This window comes from Coenobita brevimanus, chromosome 23, assembly GCF_032717465.1.
Source record: "Coenobita brevimanus isolate Jiangsu-jjx chromosome 23, ASM3271746v2, whole genome shotgun sequence".
Taxonomy (NCBI): Eukaryota; Metazoa; Arthropoda; class Malacostraca; order Decapoda; family Coenobitidae; genus Coenobita; species Coenobita brevimanus.
Genome location: NC_136976.1, coordinates 50,933,854 through 50,957,082, shown reverse-complemented (window position 1 = coordinate 50,957,082; position 23,229 = coordinate 50,933,854). Strand labels below are relative to the sequence as shown.

The 23,229-nt window shown below is 46.1% G+C and overlaps 2 protein-coding genes and 1 non-coding gene across 3 annotated transcripts in view; 2 read left to right on the top strand and 1 right to left on the bottom strand.

Annotated features, from left to right (window-relative positions):
• The window catches only part of IntS10 (integrator complex subunit 10), a 157,208-nt gene extending 156,029 nt beyond the window's left edge, over positions 1-1,179 (bottom strand). The window contains exon 1 of the mRNA XM_080267138.1: positions 1,157-1,179. The gene's annotated coding sequence lies outside the window, so the exon portion shown is untranslated. The remainder of the gene's footprint in view (positions 1-1,156) is intronic.
• On the top strand, positions 399-517 carry LOC145393222 (5S ribosomal RNA). Its single transcript, XR_013896174.1, has one exon. It is a non-coding gene; the product is annotated as a 5S ribosomal RNA (ribosomal RNA).
• A 15,456-nt stretch (positions 1,180-16,635) lies between the features above and the next one.
• Tif-IA (RNA polymerase I-specific transcription initiation factor RRN3 homolog Tif-IA) overlaps positions 16,636-23,229 on the top strand; it is a 124,605-nt gene continuing 118,011 nt past the window's right edge. Inside the window, exon 1 of the mRNA XM_080267289.1 lies at positions 16,636-16,896. Coding sequence (XP_080123415.1) covers positions 16,636-16,896 — 261 coding nt within the window. The remainder of the gene's footprint in view (positions 16,897-23,229) is intronic.

Below are 23,229 nucleotides of genomic sequence, written 5' to 3'. Positions count from 1 at the left end.
CTCTTCCTCTTTCGAATGAAAGTATCCCCACGTCTCTAGGTGTTCCCGTCGATGAGTAAGGATAAGTTGAAGTTCAAAGGGTAGTGGGAAGACACCTGCAGCTAAACACGTCAAACGGCGTTGCTCTGCGCCCAAAATCGTGACTGCTATACACGTCAGCCGGCGGTTAGGGGTTAGCCAGCCTATAAGCTGCTGTCTTTACCTTTGAAAGATTTCACCATTTTTTCATCTAAACATAAAGCTCTGTCATGAAATTAACCACTGGATCGTACTGTCTACTTTGATGAGTTCTGAAAACCAGGCCATGGGGTGGAACAAGAAATTACCCTCCTGCAAAATGTTTCATCTTTTCCTCAAGGCAAATTTCAGATGTTTTTTAAAATGAAGTGAATGAGTAAACCAACGGCCATACCACGTTGAGTACACCGCTTCCCGTCCGATCAGCAAAGTTAAGCAACGTTGGGTCTGGTTAGTACTTGGATGGGTGACCGCCTGGGAACACCAGATGCTGTTGGCATAACGTTCTCCCTACGTGTCAAGTGGGGTTGGTGGAGGATTAGTGCCCCTCCCTGTAAAACAATTAACTCTAAGCCCTTGGCCACCCCGTTTGGGATACATGGCGTCTGGCAATGAATGACTAAAAATGAACAGTGAATATATACCCCACTACCAGTCTTAAATTGCTGATCTGCAATCCTTTATGACTGACTATAATACGCCTGCCTGCATCTGTAATGCTTAGTCCTAATTCCTATACTTGGTTTGCTTTCATCTGACAAATTTCCATGACCCCTATCCGTGCAGCTGAAGTCAGACTGGAAGGCTAATTGACTAGTAACCAAGTAGATTCATCCCTACTTCTTAAATACAGCACATACCGAGTACCGGTATCATGCAACCATGAGATTATTAAAGTTGTGAGAACTGCCCAGTTCCCTCAGACGTGACCGACGAAAACACACTATATGTAGTATGCTACATACAGTGCAATAGTAACGTGCAGACTACTTTATTTCGGTTAAAGTCAGCAACTATTATTCAGTACGTAGAATAACAATGGCGCAAAAAACAGGTATAGCCCGTCACCATAAAACATCATCTTTTATTTCAACAAACATAACACACCAAACGACTTACTCTCACAACCTTCACTCACCAGAGACAAATGCTGCTGACGGCGTGCCGCGTGACCGCTGAGCGGCTGATGGTTTGTTGTTTCGTTGATCTGGATTTACCTGAACAAATCTTTGAACTATGAGAAAAAAATGCAGTGTATGATAGCAAGTACTTCAATGTGTTTGTTTGCAATGATTACAAAATAAAAAAAAGATGCGATTAACCAAAACGAAAATGAAAAAACGACAAACTATTTGCAAAAACGCGTCGAAGCCAACGCCGAAACTCCATCCGAACACAACAATCAGCTGGTAAACAAATAGGAAAGAAGCACTCCCCCCCCCCCAACACCAACAAGGCAGTCACTTTAGGCGTTTATTGTGTTGCCCGTAACCCCCCCATTCTAACCGCACTACTGAGCTCTATAATATGAAGGAGCTATCTCAGTAAAGAGCCTGTGACTTTGGCCGCCACACTGAAACACCCGCACTATATAGTCGCCTCCACCATCCAATTTCTTGTCCTCAGACTTGGGTTCCTTTTCGGGTCTAGAGCATGCAACAAAGGAACAGGGCTCGAACACAGGCTAACTAGTCTTACACGTATGTTGTTACACAAAAGATCCACAATACATGACACAGTACATGTAACACAATACAAATCAATATTAACACATAAAGGATGGGAACAGAGGTCAGGCAGGTGTAGGTACAAGTGTGGGAGGTGGCCCGTCTGGTGTGCGCTCTCGCGAGAGGTACAGGTCCTTGCTGCGTGGTGGATTTGGTGTGGGCTGCTGGGGCTGCGTCGTGGGGGCCCCCTTTTGGTGGGGCACTGGGGAGTCTGGTGGCCCTCGGGACTAGGGGCAAACAGGCGCTTGCTCGTAGAGGAAGTGGGAGTCTTGCTAGGGGGTCCGGGCTGGTCCTGGCCTGGAGTCCTCGGAGCGTCCCTCGATGGCTGGGGGCTGCGGTCTCGCCGGTGTGGGGAGGCCGTCGGGACCTGCCTGCGGCCGCTCTCAGTCAGGGTCTGACAGCAGCTGATGATGTCGAGGTGCCGGCTGCAGTGAGCAGACTCCCAGGCTCATGATGGGGCCGCTCCAGAAGCTCTCCACCAGGGACTCCGCTGGGGAGCAGTCTCTGCCCCTAGGGGTATGGGGGAGTGAGAGGGGCACCCCGCTCAGCCTCTGGAGGGGTGAGGCAAGCAAGGGGTGCTGTCCTTGACGGGAGCCTCTGGGGAAGTGGATGAGGGAAGTCCAGGGGACGTTCCTTCTGCCTGGCAAGTCCGGTGGACGTTCCCGTGGCTCCACTTCGGGGTAGTGGATGAGGGAAGCCCAATGGACATTCCTTCTGCCTGGCAACTCCAGTGGACGTTACCGTGGCTCCACTCGCCCCAGGGATGGCAGGTGGGGCAAGTCCAGTGGACATTCCTCCTGTAGCAAGTCCAGTGGACGTTCCCGCGGTCCTGCTTTCAGTGGAGGTGCAATACTAGGTGTTTTAGCGTCGGCCTCCCTTCCCTACAGCACCTAGTGAAAAGCTGGGTTCTTTTTCTACCCCCTGGGGGTTGTTGTTGTTTTTTTTTTTTTCAAGAATACTCCCCCAGTATCCCTGCTTGTTGCACAAGGCGACCAAAAGGGTTGGCGGAGGGTTAGTGCCCCTCCCAGGAAAACAACAGACTAAAAAGACGAACAAGAAGCCTCGGACAAGGACTGACCAAAAGATGACCAAGGACCGGACAAAGGACACGGTAATCACAACATGGAATGTAAGAGGTGCGAATGATGAGGTGAAAGAGAGAGAGAATTTGTCCAGGTGCTTGAGGGTGCGAAAGCTGATGTATGTGGAGTAATTGAAACTAAATGGAGAGGTGAGTGTGTGAGAGAATGGGAGTATGGACGGGGTAAATGTGCAGGAGTAGGTGAGAATGAGGGCAAAAGAAGGAGTGTGTATAGTTGTGAGTAAAAGATGGAAGAAGAACATAAGAGAGTATGGATCAGTTGGGTCAAGGATGGTGTGGGTAAGATTGAAAGTTGGAATACAATGTGGGCGATTGTGTGTGTGTATGCGCCAACGCAAGATTGTGCAAGCAGAGTGAGAGAAGAGTTCTGGACTAATATGGAAGTGTGCATGGAAAAGTTTGGAAGGAATGAGAGAGTGTTTTTGATCGGTGATATGAATGGTAAAGTAGGGAAAGTGAAGATGGATGGAATAGTTGGTGAGTGGGGTGTGCTTGCTGAGATAGATGAGAATGGCAGTGCATTAGTGGACATTTGTGCTGGGAGAAGGTTGGTGATAGCCAATACCCTCTTCAGGCATAAAATGATCCACAGGTATACATGTCGAGTGATGAGAAGGGTGAGTGGTGAACTGAATGAAAGGAAGGCAATGATTGATTATGTGTGTGTGGATGAAAGGATGCGAAGATGTGTAATGGATGCTAGGGCTTATAGAGGTTGGGGGAGTGGACTTTCTGACCACTACTTGGTGGTGGCCAGAATTAAGATCCAAATAAGATGGAGAAATAGAAGAAAGGAAGGACGGGAAGAAGGAGTATTTGCAAGGAGAGTGGAAAGATTACAAGAGGATGAGAAAAAGGCAGAATATAAGAGAGAAGTGGAGGAACGATTGGGCAAATATGAATTGGAGCAGATGGGGGACGTGGAAGGTGTGTGCAGGATATTCACGGAAGAAATATGTGCAGCATGTGATGTGGTGTGTGGGATGAAGAGAAGATGGAGGGGGGTGCAAGGAACAGCGTGGTGGAATGAAGAGGTGAGACAGGCAGTGGCAAAAAAGAAGAAAACATACAATGAATGGATGAGAAATAGGGGCGTGGAAGAAGTTGAGAGGCGGAAGAGAGAGTTATATGTAGAAAGAAAAAGGTGAAAAGATTAGTAAGAGAGAGTAAGAAAAGAGTGGATGAGGAATATGGAAGGAATTTGAGTGTAAAGTAGAGGGACTGTAAGAAAATGTTCTGGAAAGAAGTGAAGAGAGTAAGACAGGGTGGAAGTGAAGTTAGCACGGGAGGGAAACATAAAAATGGTAGATTACTAGTGGAGAAGGGAGAAAAAGTGAGCAGATGGAGAGAACACTTTAAGGAATTGTTGAACATACAGGATGGAAGTAATGCGAGTATAAGTGGCTGGGGAATGGCTGGGAGAAGGAGGGAGGTGAGAAGACAGGAAGAAATCAGTAGGATAGAAGTTGTGGAAGCAATGAAGAAAGTTAAATTGGGGAAAGCCCCAGGTATTGATGGAGTGTGTGGTGAAATGCTGAAGCATGGGGGAGAGATAGTAGAAGAATGGATGTGGAAGATGTGCAGATTGGCCTGGGAGGATGGTAGAGTCCCGGAGGATTGGAAGTCAAGTATAATTATTCCTTTGTACAAAGGAAAATGGGAAAAAGAAGTGTGTGGTAATCATAGGGGCATTTGTCTTTTTAGTATATTAGGAAAAGTGTATGGTAGGATACTTATTGACAGAGTTAGAGAAAGAACAGAGGAATTAGTTGGAGAAGAACAGGGAGGCTTTAGGAAGGGAAGAGGTTGTGTAGATTAGATATTCATTCTTAGATGTTTAGTGGAAAAGTTTCTAAAGAAGGGAAAGAAGTTGTACGCGGATTTCATGGATTTGGAGAAAGCATATGACAGGGTGGATAGACAAGGATTGTGGAAAGTATTAAGAATATATGGAATAGATGGGAAGTTGTTGAATGCTGTGAAGAGTATGTATCATGATGCTAAGGCTGCAGTGCATGTGGATGGTGAACTGAGTGAATTTTTCTCTTTGAAAGTTGGGTTGAAACAGGGATGTGTCATGTCTCCATGGTTATTCAATCTGTACATGGATGGGGTAATAAAAGAGGTACAAGGTAGGGTAGTGGATATTGGAGTGGCCCTGGTGAGAGAGGGTAGTGTTTGGAAACTCCCTGTACTGTTGTTTGCAGATGATACTGTGTTGTTGAGTGAAGACGAAGGGGAGTTGCAAGGCTTGGTGGATGAATTTGGGAGAGTAAGAAACGGAATCTAAAGGTGAATGTAGGGAAGAGTAAAGTGATGGTCTTTGAGAGAGGTGAAGTCAGTGAATGTACAGCGAGGTTGGATGGTGAGGAATCAGAAAATGTGAGTACGTTTAAGTACTTGGGTAGAGTGATGAGTAAAGATGGAGGTTTGAAGGGTGAAGTGCTTGAAAGGGCACAGCAGGGAAGAAAGATTGCTGGTTCCTTGAAAACAGTGTTAAGAATTAAACAGAGAAGTGAGCATTGAAATGAAAAAGTTACTACGTGACAGTATTGTGATACCAACTCTAACGTATGGAAGTGAAGCTTGAACGTTGTTGGAAGGACACAAGTCAAGAGTAAAAGCAGTGGAAATGAGTTATTTGAGAGGGGCGTGCGGAGTCACATGGAGAGACAAGCTGACAAATGAGGATATAAAGGAGCGTTGTGGTGTGGATGTGGATGTGATAGGAAACGTTAGGAGGAATACACTGAGGTGGTTTGGCCATGTGGAGAGGATGGAGGGTGAAAGACTGACGAAGAGAGTGTATGTGAGTGAGGTGGAGGGTGGGAGAGGGAGGGGGAGGCCGAGGATTAGATGGAGGGATGGGGTGGAGAGGTATATGAGAGATGGGGGTGTGAGTTGGGAGCAGGGGGACAGGGCGACTTGGAGGCGATTTGTTCGTGGCCACCCCAAACGGGATCGAGGCGTCTGGCAATAGATAGATAGATAGATTTTTCTAGACCGGAGCTTAGACAAATAAGAGAGAGGCATGACACAGAATCTCAAGGCAACACCTTACATGTGTATTACCAAATCTTACACAGGAACTAGCAGATGTCACAAATACAAATAAACTGGACAATTTTAATTCTTGGGCTGTAGATATGGAATAATAGTATCACGCAGGATACTGTACAGGACCAGATTGGTTTGGGTGAACGACACTTAAGCTAGACACTTAAGTTGGTGGGGGAGATTAGATTTCTTAGGCCATTGGTGGTGGTTGTCTGATTTCCCTAGGTAGCGTTAATATTTTTACACTGGGCATAAGCGTGGTCTTACCGAGATGTGCCGTCACTGTTGGATAGAGTGTTCACTGTACCTCGGCCCACAGATCACTATTACACTACTTTACTATGTACCCGGATGCAGCTGACAGTACTGGAATTTCAACACAGGGGCCTACGTATGATCTTCGTGTGATACGACGGCATTGTTCACTATGGTAGACCCGTCCTTCACTGTCTCACTATTGCACTATCTTTTTCCGCCACTTTCTTTTACGCTCTAAGCACCGGCTCACTTTATTCTGTCACTCCTACACTGTCTTTATGCTGCGTGTGTTCACTTTCACTCTATGTCAGGTCGGACGTGTCATAGTCAGGCCCAGGGGCGGTGGCGGAGTCTCAGTCTCCCTACTGACGGGGCTGGGATCTGCCAGGGGCTGCTAGGTCCCGGGGGCAGGGGACAGCACACAGGGGCGTCCTTTCTCGTCCGGGGCTGCTGGGGGCATAGGGGCCTGAGGCTTCGTGGCTCGGGGTGGGAGTCTGGCCCCTCTGGGCTGGAGCCATACAGTCGACTGAACTTTTGAGTCAGGCACCTGACGGAGGATGCGGATCTCCGGCGTCTGGGTGCAGGGAGATTTTGCCCGGGAGTCTGAGGGGCAGTCGGGAGGTTGTGGGAGCTGTGGTCCCCGAAGGTTGGGGACGCTGTCAGGAGTGAGCTGCAGTGTCGGCCGGCATTGGGGTCCGTCAGGGGCATCTCCACCGGCTGTAGGGAGAAGAGCCTGGTGGTGGTCACAGTGCCTCTCCAATACTCCTCCAGGCTGGGGTTTCCCTCCAAGTCATGGGTGGGTGGACCGGGCTCAGCACCTGATGAAGGAGTGGCTTCAGACTGTCTCTGGCTAAAGGGCCCGGCTACTGGCATGGCTGTCTCGGGGCACCTTTGGAGCGGCTACCAGCCAACTCTCTGGGGCCACCTTCAGAGCGGCTGCCGGCTGTCTCCTGTCGAAGGCGGGAGCAACTACCGGCTGTCTCCTGATTGACCTCCGGATCGGCTTCAGGAAATCTCCTGTAGGAGTGGGAGTAAATACAGGCCTTCTCTCCAGGGGCACTTTCAGAGCGGCTTCTGGCCGTCTCCTGACGAAGGCAGGAGCGGCTACAGTCCGACTCCTGATTAGCCTCCGGAGCAGCTGCAGGCTGTCTCCTGATGAAGGCGGGAGCGGCTTCAGGCCGTCTCTTTGTTTCCTCCAGAGCTGCTTTAGGCCGTCTTCTGTAGGAGGGCTAGCGGCTACAGGCCCTCTCTTTGTATGGCACCTTGCGAGCGGCTGCAGGCTGTCTACTGACAACTGCGGGAGCAGCTTCAAGCCGTATCCTCACATCCTCCAGAGAGGCTTCAGACCATCTCCTGTAGGAGGGTGAGCGGCTACCAGCTGTCTCAGGGGTGCTGTTTAGAGCTGGAGAAAATGTTCCACCCCGGTCTGATTGATGAGCAGCTCACCTGGCAGGTCATCTTGTATTCCTGCCATGGTGGCGGCGTGCGAGTTCCGTGTCATAGGGGCGCGCAGCCCAGGAGGACTTAGGCCGTTTCCGCCTGAAGCTCATTCATGCCGTGGACACTCCTCCGTGGCCTCCTTCTAGTGGATTGTTGCTTTCTGTTTCAATGTCCTGCTGCATTTTAATATATATATATATATATATATATACAGTAATCACTCCAATATCCGGATCAATAGAGCCATCGGTAGGTTCGGATATTGGTTTTGTCCGGATATTGGGCCCCAGCTTATGGACTTGTACTTACGGACCCTAACACAGAGAAACACCTATACAACTCCCTCCGGACATGCATAGCACCTATTTAACACCCAAATCACACCAATAAGGCACATAAATGACTGAAATAAATGCAATAGACACATAAAATGTGGGTTTAGAAGTATGTTCATACATTAATAAACATTCTGGTACTTATGGACTCTAACCGAACCTAACCTAACCGAACCTAACCGAACTCTGAAAAACCCATTCCTACTGCACATGCATGAGGTAAGTTTAGTATGGAAAGAAGTACAGTATGACACTTTCTGGTAAGTATAGTATGGGAAAAAATACAATATGAAACATTCTGGTAAATATAGTATGGAAAATAGTACAACATGAAACATTTTGGCTACTTACAGCAAGTCCCTGGCCACCTCGATGAATAACCGCCTCCTCTCGGACTCTGACAGTAAGAACGATTTCCTGAAGCACTTGCACTACACTCTTCCTGAAGTCTTGCACTGAACTTAGTCACTAACACACAGAAGTCCGTTCTTTTCACAGTGTTCACTTTAGTCCAAATAATGTTCCATTAAATTTAAGTGTTGCACATTAACTTTTCCCAAGTTTTTTTAAGTTTCCAAAGCCAAAACAAAGAAGGTTAGTTACGTTAAATTTCTTTTCTACTTAGTCTTTTCTCCCAACTTGAAAACCTTAACACAACACACCGTTTTTTTCACTGCACAACACTCAAAATTCCCGTGTGGTCTAGTGGAGAAGTTCTTGCTGTTTATTCACTGTCAGAGCCCGAGAGTATCACTGGCAGGCGTCCAAGGGGTGCATCGGTGGGTAGTGGTGATGGCGTACCGACTACAGAAGACTCTGAAGACAGCCGCAAACTCACGTCGAGCGGTGACTCCACTGTAGCTGATGTGCTGGGCTGTGGCTCGGAGCATGAGGGCCTGTCTTGGGGAGGCAACGGAGTGGAACCAGGGCTTGGCACAGCGGGGGTCACGGGCCTGAAAAAACTGTCAATCGTTGACTGACGCAAGGACCGACGATTCTGGCGATTGATGATGCGCTGCCGGAAAGCACGCACTTCCTCCACGAGTCCCAAGGGGCCCCATCTCCCTGTCGCAGTCCGGGGTGTTCCAGGTAGTCTAGGACGAACTCTAGATGTTCCCGGAGTGCGCTCAGCTTGGGGATGGCTGGAGTAGTGTCCTGCTGGGCGGAGTCTGCATCATCATCGCCTTCGTCGTCGGAATCTTCAAGTTCGGGACTGACACCAGCAACCGAAGACGCGATCTCGATATCAGACAACGTCTGATACCCAGGATCGCCCTCGTCGTCGTCCAACCACTCACGAACATCGTCCACATCAACATCGTCGCCGTGCGTCATGGCCGTGCATGGAAGTCATCCACGTCAAACCCTAGGAAATCGTACTCCACATCTGTTCCGAGAAGCAGACGAGACCAACCATTTTCAAGAGTTTTCACAGGGACTTCCTTCCATGCACTAGCCCAGTTGTACAGCGCAGACTTGATGTTGTAGCGGCGAAGGTTTTCCAAAGTCCGCTTGCCTCGAGTGTCACGTCCTTCCCTGCGCTCGTCCTCGTCCTCGAGAACCACCATCACCTCGTCCAGGAACTTCCGACGGTACAGGCGCTTTGTTGCCACGATCACTCCTTGGTCCATTGGTTGAATGAGAGCAGTCGTATTAGGTGGCAGAAACATGCACCTAATACGGCCATTCTCAGCAACCAAGTCCTTGTCGCACGGGTGGGCAGGTGCATTGTCGAGGAGAAGGAGAGCCTTTACCTGGTCGCGAGGAATTCCCAGTGTCTTCGTCTGGTAATGTATGACCTCCTTGACGAAGTGATGGTGAAACCAGTCTTTGAAAATCACAGCTGTGAACCATGCTTTCAAAGAATGGTACCATACGACAGGAAGGACATCCATCACCCCACGAAGGCACCGAGGCTGCTTTGCACGGCCAACAATAACGGGCTTAAGCCGGTGCATGCCGTTAGCATTGGCACAACACAAAGCAGATATCCGTTCCTTAGAAAGCTTGCGGCCAGGTACACGCTTCTCCGTCTCATCGGCGAGAGTGTTCGTTGGCACCGAGCGATAGAATAGGCCAGTTTCGTCAGCGTTATAGACTTGACCGAGTGAGGCCCTCCCTGTCGATCAAGCCTTTCACCTTGTGCCGAAACTCGTCCACTCCATCCTCGTTAGCGTCCAATGCTTCGCCATGTGCTTTACGGTTAGTAAGGCCATGTCGCAACTTGAACGCGAAGAGCCAACCCTCGGATGCCTTGAAGTCTAGGGCGTCGTGAAGCCTTGCAAACTTCTCAGCAGCAGCCTTCAGCTCCGTTCCACGTACCATCACACCAGCTGCACGTTGCTGTCGATACCAAATCAACGTGGAGCGGTCGATCTCTGCATACTTGCCCAGGAGTAAACATAACCTTCCTCTCCACGTTGCGTTTGCTTCTCGACGAGAAGTCAGCCGTGGTACTGCATGAGCTTGTCTCGGGAACGCTTGATATCAAACAAAGTCGACCGGGCCAGGTTGAACTCGCGGAGAATGCGAGAGAAGACCAACCCGCATCAACCTTCTCCAATATCTCCCGTTTCTTCTCCAGAGTCAACACCACTCTCTTCCTTTTCTCAGGAGGCGGGGCCATCATCACACACACTAAGAGTAGGGCAGAGAGCAGCAGGAGGCCTTGCAGCAAGTACGGCACCACCACAAAAGCGAGCACGTGGGCAGCCATGACGAAGAGCGCAGGTCCAGTCGCGGTGAGAGACAGGCGGGAAGGGGGGAGGATGCAGCGGCGCTCTATCGGACGTCGGAGGAATGACGAACCAAAACAATGCTCTCACGCGGCGCGCGCGGCAAGTTCAAATTACGGACGGCAAAAAATCGGTTTTTTTTCCAATTTTTTTGGATTTTCGGACCATTTTGGGAATGTTTGATCCCAGGACGATAAGGTTCGGTTAGTGGGGATGTTCGGTTATTGGGCGTCCGGATATTAGAGTGATTACTGTATATATATATATATATATATATATATATGTATTGTAATGCTAGATGTTTTAGGTTCGGGTTCCCGTACCTGAAACACCTAACATGTAGCGGGGTCCTCTTTCGAGACCGGGGCTTAGACAAATAGGAGAGGGCAGGACACAAAAACTCAGGCAATAACCTTATACGTGTATTACTTAGTCAGACAAGGGGAAACAGCAGATGTTACAGACACGATATTCTGGATGATCATAAATTCTTATAACTAGGTAGGGTGGATAGTATCTCGCAGGATACTGTCAGGAAAATATATTGAAACAATATTCGAGGCGGAATGTTCTAATTTAGTACAGTCCAGGGTCTTTCGCACGTGGAGAGGCTAGGGCTATTTCTCACAAAGGGGGGGTGTAAGGCACTGGGGTCTAATTGTGATTATAGTACTATGAGGCAGAGTTTGATGGTAGTGTGTTCACTTTGTTATTTTCTGCCATAGGGTCACCTTTGGCCAATTATCGTTACTTACTCCACGGCCCTGGTGTTGGTCTTATCACTGTATAGCCCTTCACTGTGTCTATCTCTCTTTCCGACTTTTGGTCTATCACTGTAAGTTCACTATTCCACCTCGTCACTATTGGATCAATATTATTACGCAGTCACAGTCACTATAGCTCTTCTGGCTCCAAGGGTGCGGCTGAGGGGCCATGCAGCTCCGCTACTGACGGGGCTGGGCACCACCAGGAGTCCCCATGCTCAGGGGACACGAGATCACGCGCAGGGGAGTCTGCTCTCGTCCGGGGCTGTTGGTGGCGAAGAGGCCCGAACTCTCGGAGCTAGGGACAGGAATGCAGCTCTCAGGGCTGGGCCGAACAATTGCCTGAATCAGTCATTCGGGCTCCTGATGGAGGGGGAGGTCTTCCACCATCAAGGTGTAGGGAGTTCCCGTCCGGGCGTTCTGGGGAGGGTCTGGAGTTCCTGAGGACTGCAGTCCCCAGGGCTGGGTGGCACCGACAGGAGGGGGCTGTGGCACCGGCCTGCATCAGGGTCCGTCAGGTGGGTCTCCTCCAGATCCAGTCATAGGGAGCGGAGGCCCGGGGAGACTATGGGGCCTCTCCAATACTCCTCTACGCCCTCTGTGCTGGGGGTCGGGGAACAAGTGTCAAGCTTGGGCAGCGCAGTGGCTCTCGGCAACCGGCTACTGGCTGTGGCTTCCTGAGGGGACAGTTACTGGCCGCCAAGGCCTGGCTGCTGGCCGTGGCTTTCTGGGGGCACGGCTGCTGGCCGTGGCTTCCTGGGGGCACGGCTGCTGGCCGTGGCTTCCTGGGGGCACGGCTACTGGCCGCGGCCTGAGAGGGTGTATGTCTGCCAGCAGTCCCAGCTACACCTTCAGAGTGGCTACAGGCCGTCTGACGAAGGTGGGAGTGGCTACAGGGCGTCTCCTGCAGGAGGGGTGTAGAGCGGCTACGGGCCGTCTCAAGGGGAACACCTTCAGAGCGGCTACAGGCCTTCTCAAGGGGAACACCTTCGGAGTGGCTACAGGCTGTCTGACGAAGGCGGGAGCGGCTACAGGCCGTCTGACGAAGGCGGGAGCGGCTACAGGCCATCTCCTTAATGAGGGGCAAGCGGCTACAGCCATCTCTGGAGGAATGCCTTCGGAGCTGCTGCAGGCCATCTGATGAAGGCAGGAGCGGCTACAGGCCGTCTCCTCGTTACCCTCAGAGTGGCTACAGGCTGTCTGGTGAAGGTGGGAGCAGCTACAGGCCTCCTGCAGGAGGGGTTTGGAGCAGCTACAGGCCATCTGATGAAAGCGGGAGCGGCAATAGGCCGTCTCCTTATTACCCTCAGGTCGGCTACTGGCCGATTACTTAGTGAGGGGCAAGCGGCTACAGGCCGTCTCAAAGAGGAAGACACTTTCAGAGCGGCTACAGGCCGTCTCCTGAGGAAGGCGGGGGCGGCTACAGGCCATCTCCTTTGGGGTGCTGGCAGGAGCTGGATAGGCAGCTCCACCCCTTAGCTGGTTGGTGAAGGCTCGCCCTAAAGGTAGTGCAATATTCCTGCTATGGCGACAGCGCGCGGACCTGGCTGACTTAGGCCGTTGCCGTCCTGAATCCCGGCGTGCTGCTGCTGCTCCTCCGTGGGTTCCTTGTGGCGGTGTCCGGGAGTTCCTGGGGGCACTATGCTGTATTCCTGGTGCGGGTGGCTGGGTGCTCCAGGGGGCACTATGTTGCATTTCATATTTTATATATATATATATATATATATATATATATATATATATATATATATATATATATATACGGTCTTAATGACCAGGGGCTTCAGCCCGAATGGTCGATAGGAAAAAAAAAAAAAAAAAAAAAAAGCCACGCTGGCTGCCTCTTCAACTACTCCACAGAGAAGGGTTTGTAGGAAAAACTTTGGTACAGTGTATTCCTACCGGAACATGAGCTACACATTTATTCCAGCTTTTCCATCTTAAAGTTCTAATAAAAAACCCAGCAGTACTAAATATAACATCTAAGTAAATTATGGGATATCTAAACAAACTCAAAGACTGTATTCCTGATAAAGGAGTCAAGGACTATGTCACATGGCAAGAAACGATTCTGAGTACAACCGACCTGTCTCCACGTTGTTTACATTGTCTAACTGGTTGGCTGCGCGGGATTTACACCATATTTTTTTCAATTGCTTGTTGCAACAGAAAGGTATTATTATTACCGTGTTTGGAGGAAGACTGCTATGTGAGTGTAATTATCTGTATTAAAATCTTAATCGTTGTAAGAGGGAAGGATGATCGATTTTAATAATGCGCGAGGTCAAGATGGAAATAAGCTGAAAATGGGAATGTTGCATAAAAGGTTAATTTGTGTATGAAGCATTTATATTGGTAAATGTACGCTTTACAGTAAGCAGCAGATAGACCTTACCAATTCAATTTATATTCTTACAGTTTGTTTTCTGACTTCTATCTATCTATTGCCAGACGCCTCAATCCCGTTTGGGGTGGCTACAAACAAATCGCCTCCAAGTCGCCCTGTCCCCTGCCATTTCACTGCCCTCCTCCCAACTCACACCCCCGTCTCTCATATACCTCTCCACCCCATCCCTCCATCTCATCCTCGGCCTCCCCCTGCCTCTCCCCCCCCTCCACCTCACTCACATACACTCTCTTCGTCAGTTTTTCACCCTCCATCCTCTCCACATGGCCAGACCACCTCAGTGTGTTCCTCATAACACTTCCTATCACATCCACATCCACACCACAATGCTTCTTTATATCCTCATTTGTCAGCCTGTCTCTCCATGTGACTCCACAGGCTCCTCTTAAATAACTCATTTCCACTGCTCTCACTCTTGACTTGTGTCCTTCCAACAACGTCCAAGCTTCACTTCCATACGTTAGAGTTGGTATCACAATACTGTCATGTAGTAACTTTTTCACTTCCATGCTCACTTCCTTGTTTCTTAACACTGCTTTCAAAGAACCAGCAACCCTTCTTCCCTGCTGTACCCTTTCAAGCGCTTCACCCTCCAAACCTCCATCCTTACTCATCACACTACCCAAGTACTTAAATGTACTCACATTTTCCAGTTCCTCACCATCCAACCTCGCTGTACATTCACTGACTTCACCTCTCTCAAAGACCATCACTTTACTCTTCCCTACATTCACCTTTAGATTCCATTTCTTACACACACTTTCCCAAACTCATCCACCAAGCCTTGCAGCTCCCCTTCGTCTTCACTCAACAACACAGTATCATCTGCAAACAACAGTACAGGAAGTTTCCAAACACTATCCTCTCTCACCAGGGCCACTCCAACATCCACTACCCTACCTTGTACATCTTTTATTACCCCATCCATGTACAGATTGAGCAACCATGGAGACATGACACATCCCTGTTTTAACCCAACTTTCAAAGAGAAAAATTCACTTAGTTCACCATCCACACGCACTGCAGCCTTCGCACCATCGTACATACACTTCACAGCATTCAACAACTTCCCATCTACTCCATATATTCTTAACACTTTCCACAATCCTTGTCTATCCACCCTGTCATATGCTTTCTCCAAATCCATGAAAGCCGCATACAACTGTTTATATGTATATATATTTTTATACTTTTGTATTAGTATTCGTTTAAGTGAAGCATCGTAAAGAATATTCTGTGCTTTTTTTTTTTTTTTTTTTTTTTTTTTTTTTTTTTAGGCTGTCTCATTTCATTTTTTTTTTTTTTTTTTTTTGATATAAAAACTGTATAATGATATTACAAGTTTACTGTACTCATGTATTTCTAACAAAATGTAAAGAGGCTGCAGTATCAATCTACTTCTGGTAAGTACTGGTACTTTTAATGAATACTGTACTGCATTGATTTTAGGGTATTGCTTGTTCATAATTTTCCATCCATATCTAACCATACCAGTTATAGTTGCTTAGGTCTACCTTTGTTTTGGGAGTTATATTTCCTTGTCTTCTGAAATCAGAATATACTGTACAGTATTAATTAGCCTGGGGGTTTAGTGGGTACAGTACTTAAGGCGATCCAATCGGATTGAGCCGGTATAGGTTTATATCCAAGGGGTGGTTGGGGTTTACTGCTCATGTAATGCCACTCAGGGATGAGTAAGGTTGTTCAGTCTCATCTTAAAGGTCGGGACCAACGTGCCTAGCCCCAGGCTCCTATGCTTCTAATGGAGTAACATAGGATTGGATGATGGATGAATTGAAAGTTTTCCCACTTTATCTCATCTTACCTGTAAACCGTTACCTTTCTCCACTTTGTTGTTGGGACCAACTTTCCCTGTCTTCTGAAATCAGAATATACAGTATTAAGAGTTTTCCTACCTTATCTTATCTTACCTGTGAAGTGTTACCTTTCTCCACTTTGTTGTTGGTACCAAATTTCCCTGTCTTCTGAAATCAGAATACACAGCATTAAGAGTTTTCCTACCTTATCTCATCTTACCTGTGAAGTGTTACCTTTCTCCATTTCATTGTTGGGACCAAATATCTGTCTTCCAAATTCAGATTAAGGAGCAGAGGCATATCCAGGTCCCCACAAATAAGGAGTCATTGTAGAGGCAAGACCTATTATGGGGGCCCCACAGTTGCACAGTGTCCACATTATTTAAAATTTGATAATTTCAAATGGGGGGGGGGGCAGTGAGGATGCCAGGGGTGTGGCAGGGAGAGGGGTCCAGGTCCCCCTGTAGCTATGCCTCTGCTAAGGAGAGTGTATGTGAGTGGAGAGAGAGAGAGAGAGAGAGACCAGGGAAGAGTTGGAGGGAATGGGGTGGAGAACTGTATGAATGAAGTTGATGTAAGATGAGGGCTGCCTGATGGAGGGAGTACAGGTCAATGTGGAGGAACTTGATTCATGTCTGCCCTTTCTGTGATAAAGGCATGTGGCTGTAGATAGAATGATAGTTCACCATTTGCAGAGAAAGGGTTGCTGTAGGTAGTTTTGAATTAAAAGCCATCTCCCTACGTGTCAAGTGGGGTTGGTGGAGGATTAGTGCCCCTCCCTGTAAAACAATTAACTCTAAGCCCTTGGCCACCCTGTTTGGGATACATGGTGTCTGGCAATGAATGAATGAATGACTGCTATGACTTCTCTTACTGTTAGTTTAACAAAATATGGTGTTAACTTGAATAAGATAACCAAGTCCACCACTTACAGTGAAATGAATTTTTTTTTTTTTTCTTTCCCATCAGTGAACCATGCCTCTTACACCAATACTCAAGAAACGAAGCCTAACCCCTACGGCTGGAAAGCGGGTTCTGTTTTCAGCCGAGCCCTCACAACGGATACAGTCCATGATCCTCAATTTCCGTGACACAGGCGACACTACCCTCTTCTCAGACCTATTCTCCAAATTGCATACTGTGGCTGTAAATGAGCAACAAGCATGGCTCTCGCAGATGACTAACTGTGTGCCCATGCTGGACCGACGGGTGGATAAAATGGTGTTAGAATTCTTGGTAAGGATATTGTCATGAAATTAATGTGCTACTGTTTTTTTAGTATTATGATTTTAATTTTGACTTTCTGTAACTTGCTGAATGTATTATTGTTGGTATAATATATTTATATTTTTTTATCCAATACTTTTTTGACACTAGTTTTTAGGGTAATGTATAGTATTTACATATAAAGTACAATAAGCGCCCTTAGAGTAAGACAGGGAGCACCAGTGCCTTGAAGATGCAAATTTTTTGTTGTTCTACACAAGTAATGGCAATGCAAAATACCTGAGCCGAGGGAATTCATAACCGCATAGGCCAGACCGATGCAACGAGAAATCTCATAGTCTGACCTTCTTTTGTTATTTACCACACTACCAAGGTAAGTGAATTATTGCAAGACCTCCACATTGTCACCACAAACCCGGACAGAAAGAACTGCTTTATCCAACAAGCCACCAAATGCAGGACCTTGGTCTTGGGCCAAGATACCTTTAATCCCAGTGGCTTAACGATTTTGTGAAATTCCTCGAGGGCATTCCAATGACTCTGTTAGGATAACTGTATCATTAACAAAGTCAAGGTCAGTAACCTTGAAATTGCTAGTTTATTCAACAGTGACTTCAACTCACAGCCTGGCCGTTGAAAAGCATGGGAGCAAAGATGCATCTCTGTCTTATTCCAGTACTTACTGGAAAGAAGTCAGATGTTCCTCCTCCACACTTGACAGCACTCACTGGAAATCAGTTGAATTATATCTGTGGGGATTCCATGAATAGAGTTTAATGCAGAAAAATACTTTGTGATGCAGTTTAGGAAAAGTAATGGAACTCACATGTCAAGATAAATTTGGAGACCACAAGCTGCAGAACTTTGAAAAGGAGAAAGATCAGTGGATAATCATCAGCTCAAAACTTGCATCTGAATATCGTATAAATGACAGAGGAAAGTGTATGCTCAATAACCTGAGCCTTTAGATATATCATTGAGTACATATTAATGAAAATAGTTACAAATTATGTCAGACCAACTATGAATATGCAGTTGTTTGATCTCCCATAAAGAAAAAAGAACAAAAATAGAATTGAGAAAGTGCAGAGAGCAGTAACATAATGGACCCCAACAATGACATGAAGTTTGATGAGAGGCCAGAAAGACTGGATTTGCCATCAGTGGAGAAACTGGGGAAGGGGGGATAGAATACTTCCCCAGTATTCCCTGCTTGTCGTAAGAGGCGACTAAAAGGGACACTTTTATCTACATTCTTTTTGCTCTCTTTCTTTCCCTTGTACTTTGTCTGTCCAAACCCTCTGCATTTTACTTTCATTTAGTTGATTTCCTCTCTCCACTGTCTGGTTCCTGCGAGTCACTGGCATTGGCTCCAGGGTAAAATATTTTTCTGCCTAAGAAATCTTGATGAACTCTGGTGACAAAGCAATGGCCCTCAGTTCCGTGCAGCCCTTAAGTGGGCAGGGGGTGCTAAGAATCCCACTGTGTAAAAATAAGTTTATACATCCAAAAAGAACCTTAAGAATAGGAAACTGGAATGTTCAAACTCTCAGTCAGGCTGGTAAAATGGAAGAGCTTATTTCAGTGTTCAAGGAATACAAGATGGATATTTGTGCTTTTACAGAAATGAGGTTGCTTGGAGTTGATAAAATGAATTTGGAAGATGGTATTACTATGTTGGTTTCTGATAGGAGTGATGGAAATCATTACCAAGGAGTAGGCTTACTGCTGAGTAGAGATGCTTGTAAGGCAGTATGTGAGTTTGAACCAATTAATGAGCGCTTGCTGTAAGCTGGTTTAAAATCTGACCATAGTAATATCAGTATGGTTGTAGGGTATGCTCCGACAAATGAGGCTGCTGATGAAATGGAGGATGACTTTTATGAGAAGCTGCAGGATGTAGTGAATAGAGTGGCAAGACATGATGTGTTAGTTTGCATTAGTGATTTTAATGCGATTGTTGGCAGTAGTAGGGATGGCTTTGAAGACTGTATGGGTAAGGAGGGCGTTGGTGTAAGAAATGAAAATGGGGTGCAACTTGGAAGCTTTTGTGTGGCATATGACCTTATAATTGGCGGAACTATCTTTGAGCATAGAAAAATACATAAGACTACTTGGATTTCACCATGTGGTAAATATTGTAGCCAGATTGACCACATTGCAATTAGCAGAAGGCATAGGAGTTATTTGCAAGATGTTTGCGTAAGGAGGGGGGCAGATATAAGTAGTGATCATCAACTTGTTGTGTCAAAGATTAAAATAAAACTTAAGAGAAACGTTAATGGTAATTGTACAGGAAGTAATAATTATGATTTTGATGAGCTGAGAAGTGATGAGAGCACGAGGGAAAAGTTTCGGTGGGAATGTAGGAACAGGTTTCTAGTCCTGCAGACTTTGATGGAATCTGAAGACAGTGATATTAATCAAATGTGAAGAGAGGTAAAAGAGGTTTTGCATGAGAGTGCTAAGGTTACTATTAAGAAAAAGAGAAAAGCGAGAAGGAAAAAGTGGATGTCAGATGAAACATGGAATGCAATTCAGAAAAGGAAAGAGGCTAAGTTAAGAAGTGAAGAACAACATGTTGATGGCCAGGTAGTTGAAGTACTTAGAGCAAAGTACTGGAGTTTACATTCTGAAGTAAAAAGACTCATTAGACGTGATAAGAGGAGATTATATGATGAAAAGGCGACAGAGACAGAAATTAAATTAAGTAAAAATGACGGTCAGAGCACAAGAGCAGCGTATCAGGCCATAAAGGAGTTAACTGGGACTGAAAAGAGAAGGAAGGAAATACCTGTACGAGATAGAAATGGTAATTTGATGACTAAAGATTTGGATATAAAAGGAAGGTGGAAAGAGCACTTTGAATCTGTTCTAAATAGACCAATCCCAGCTGAAGAGGACATTTTGCCAGCTGAGAGAGATTTGCAGATAGAAACAGGGGATATAACTTTAGAAGAGGTAGCAAAATCTATAAAGGAATTAAAGAACTTTAAGGCCCCAGGAGAGGATGGAATATTCCCTGAAATGCTTAAGGTGGAAAATGATGAGTTGATGAATGCACTTTTGAAACTTTTTAATGTGGCTTGGGATAATGGTGGAATTCCAGAAGAGTGGAAAAATGGAGTGATTATAAAAATACCAAAAAAGGGAGATTTAAGTGTGTGTGGCAATTGGAGAGGGATAACTTTGACACCTGTAGTTGCAAAAGTCTTTTCCAAAATCTTGTTGAACAGAATAGAGCCAGTAATTGATAAAATTTTAAGAGAAGAACAAGCGGGATTTAGAAAGGGTCGAGGTTGTAATGATCAGATTTTTATTGTAAGGCATCTAATGCAGCAAGCTAATGAGATGAAAATGCCACTTAGTATGTGTTTTGTGGATTTTGAAAAGGCGTTTGATAGTGTTTCAAGTGGAGCTATGTTGAAAATTATGAGATTCTATGGTATACCAGAAAAGTTTGTAAATATTATTAGAAGCTTGCATGAAGGTACTTTTTGTAAGGTAATGGTGGGTGGTTCTTTGAGTGATCCATTTCAAGTTAGGTCAGGAGTGATTCAAGGAGGAGTTCTTTCGCCATTGTTGTTTGTTTTGGTTATGGATTATGTTATGAAAAAGGTTGTAAGGAGAACAGGTGCAGGAATTAACTGGAAAGAAAATAAGAAGCTGATGGATTTGGACTATGCTGATGATATTGTACTGATTTGCGGAAGTATTTACGAGATACAGAGGGTGCTTGATTGTCTGGTGGAGGAAGGAGAAAAAGTGGGATTGGTAATAAATTGTGGAAAGACTGAAATTATTAATATGAACGTGGAGAACCAAATCGATTGTGTAATTGGGAATAATGTGGTGAAGAATGTAGAAAACTTTAAATATCTGGGAACGATTTTATTATCTAATGAATCATTAAACAATGAAATTGAGGAGAGGATTAGACAGACGTGGCGAGCTGTTGGAATGTTGAAATCTGTTTGGAATAATAATATGCTTTCGGTACATACTAAAGTGAAAATTTACAAGTCCATGGTTAGACCAATTTTAATTTATGGGCATGAGTCATGGTACAGTACAATTGCAACAGATCAGAAAGTATTAGGATTTGAGAATAAAATACTGAGAAGGATTCTTGGGGTAAAGTGGCAATACAGAGTTACAAATGCAAGAGTAAGGGATATTATGAGTGTGGAACCAGTTAATGAATATATGAGACTGTCTCGCTGGAAAGACGAGAGGAAGGAGTAGTTGCAAGGAGAGTGGAAAGGTTACAAGAGGATGAGAAAAAGGCAGAGTATAAGAGAGAAATGGAGGAACGATTGGGCAAATATGAATTGGAGCAGATGGGAGACGTGGAAGGTGTGTGTAAGATATTTACAGAAGAAATATGTGCAGCATGTGATGTGGTGTGTGGAAGGAAGAGAAGACGGAGGGGGGTGCAAGGAACAGCGTGGTGGACTGAAGAGGTGAAACAGGCTGTGGCACAAAAGAAGAAAGCATACAATGAATGGATGAGAAATAGGGGCGTGGAAGAAGTTGAGAGGCGGAAGAGAGAGTTATATGTGGAAAGAAAGAGAGAGGTGAAAAGATTAGTAAGAGAGTAAGAAGAGAGTGGATGAGGAATTTGGAAGGAATTTGAGTGTAAAGTGGAGGGACTGTAAGAAAATGTTCTGGAGAGAAGTGAAAAGAGTAAGACAGGGTGGAAGAGAAATAAGCAGGGGAGTGAAAGATAAAAATGGTAGATTACTAGTGGAGATGGGAGAAAAAGTGAACAGATGGAGAGAACACTTTAAGGAATTGTTGAACGTAGAGGATGGAAGTAATGCGAGTATAAGTGGCTGGGGAATGGCTGGGAGAAGGAGGGAGGTGAGAAGACAGGAAGAAATCAGTAGGATAGAAGTTGTGGAAGCAATGAAGAAAGTTAAATCGGGGAAAGCCCCAGGAATTGATGGAGTGTGTGGTGAAATGCTGAAGCATAGGGGAGAGATAGTAGGAGAATGGATGTGGAAGATGTGCAGATTGGCCTGGGAGGAAGGTAGAGTCCCGGAGGATTGGAAGTCAGGTATAATTATTCCCTTGTACAAAGGAAAATGGGAAAAAGAAGTGTGTGGTAATCATAGGGGCATTTGTCTTCTTAGTATAATAGGAAAAGTGTATGGTAGGATACTTATAGACAGAGTTAGAGAAAGAACAGAGAAATTAGTTGGAGAAGAACAGGGAGGCTTTAGGAAGAGTAGAGGTTGTGTAGATCAGATATTCATACTTAGATCTTTAGTGGAAAAGTTTCTAGAGAAGGGAAAGAAGTTGTATGTGGCTTTCATGGATTTGGAGAAAGCATATGACAGGGTGGATAGACAAGAATTGTGGAAAGTGTTAAGAATATATGGAGTAGATGGGAAGTTGTTGAATGCTGTGAAGAGTATGTACGATGGTGCGAAGGCTGCAGTGCGTGTGGATGGTGAACTAAGTGAATTTTTCTCTTTGAAAGTTGGTTTGAAACAGGGATGTGTCATGTCTCCATGGTTGTTCAATCTGTACATGGATGGGGTAATAAAAGAGGTACAAGGTAGGGTAGTGGATGTTGGAGTGGCCCTGGTGAGAGAGGATAGTGTTTGGAAACTCCCTTTACTGTTGTTTGCAGATGATACTGTGTTGTTGAGTGAAGACGAAGGGGAGCTGCAAGGCTTGGTGGATGAGTTTGGGAGAGTGTGTAAGAAACGGAATCTAAAGGTGAATGTAGGGAAGAGTAAAGTGATGGTCTTTGAGAGAGGTGAAGTTAGTGAATGTACAGCGAGGTTGGATGGTGAGGAATTGGAAAATGTGAGTACATTTAAGTACTTGGGTAGTGTGATGAGTAAGGATGGAGGTTTGGAGGGTGAAGTGCTTGAAAGGGTACAGCAGGGAAGAAAGGTTGCTGGTTCTTTGAAAGCAGTGATAAGAAACAGGGAGGTGAGCATGGAAGTGAAAAAGCTACTACATGACAGTATTGTGATACCAACTCTAACGTACGGAAGTGAAGCTTGGACATTGTTGGAAGGACACAAGTCAAGAGTGAGAGCAGTGGAAATGAGTTATTTAAGAGGAGCCTGTGGAGTCACGTGGAGAGACAGGCTGACGAATGAAGATATAAAGGAGCGTTGTGGTGTGGATGTGGATGTGATAGGAAGTGTTATGAGGAACACACTGAGGTGGTTTGGCCATGTGGAGAGGATGGAGGGTGAAAGACTGACGAAGAGAGTGTATGTGAGTGAGGTGGAGGGGGGAAGAGGGAGGGGGAGGCCGAGGATGAGATGGAGGGATGGGGTGGAGAGGTATATGAGAGAGGGAGGTGTGAGTTGGGAGCAG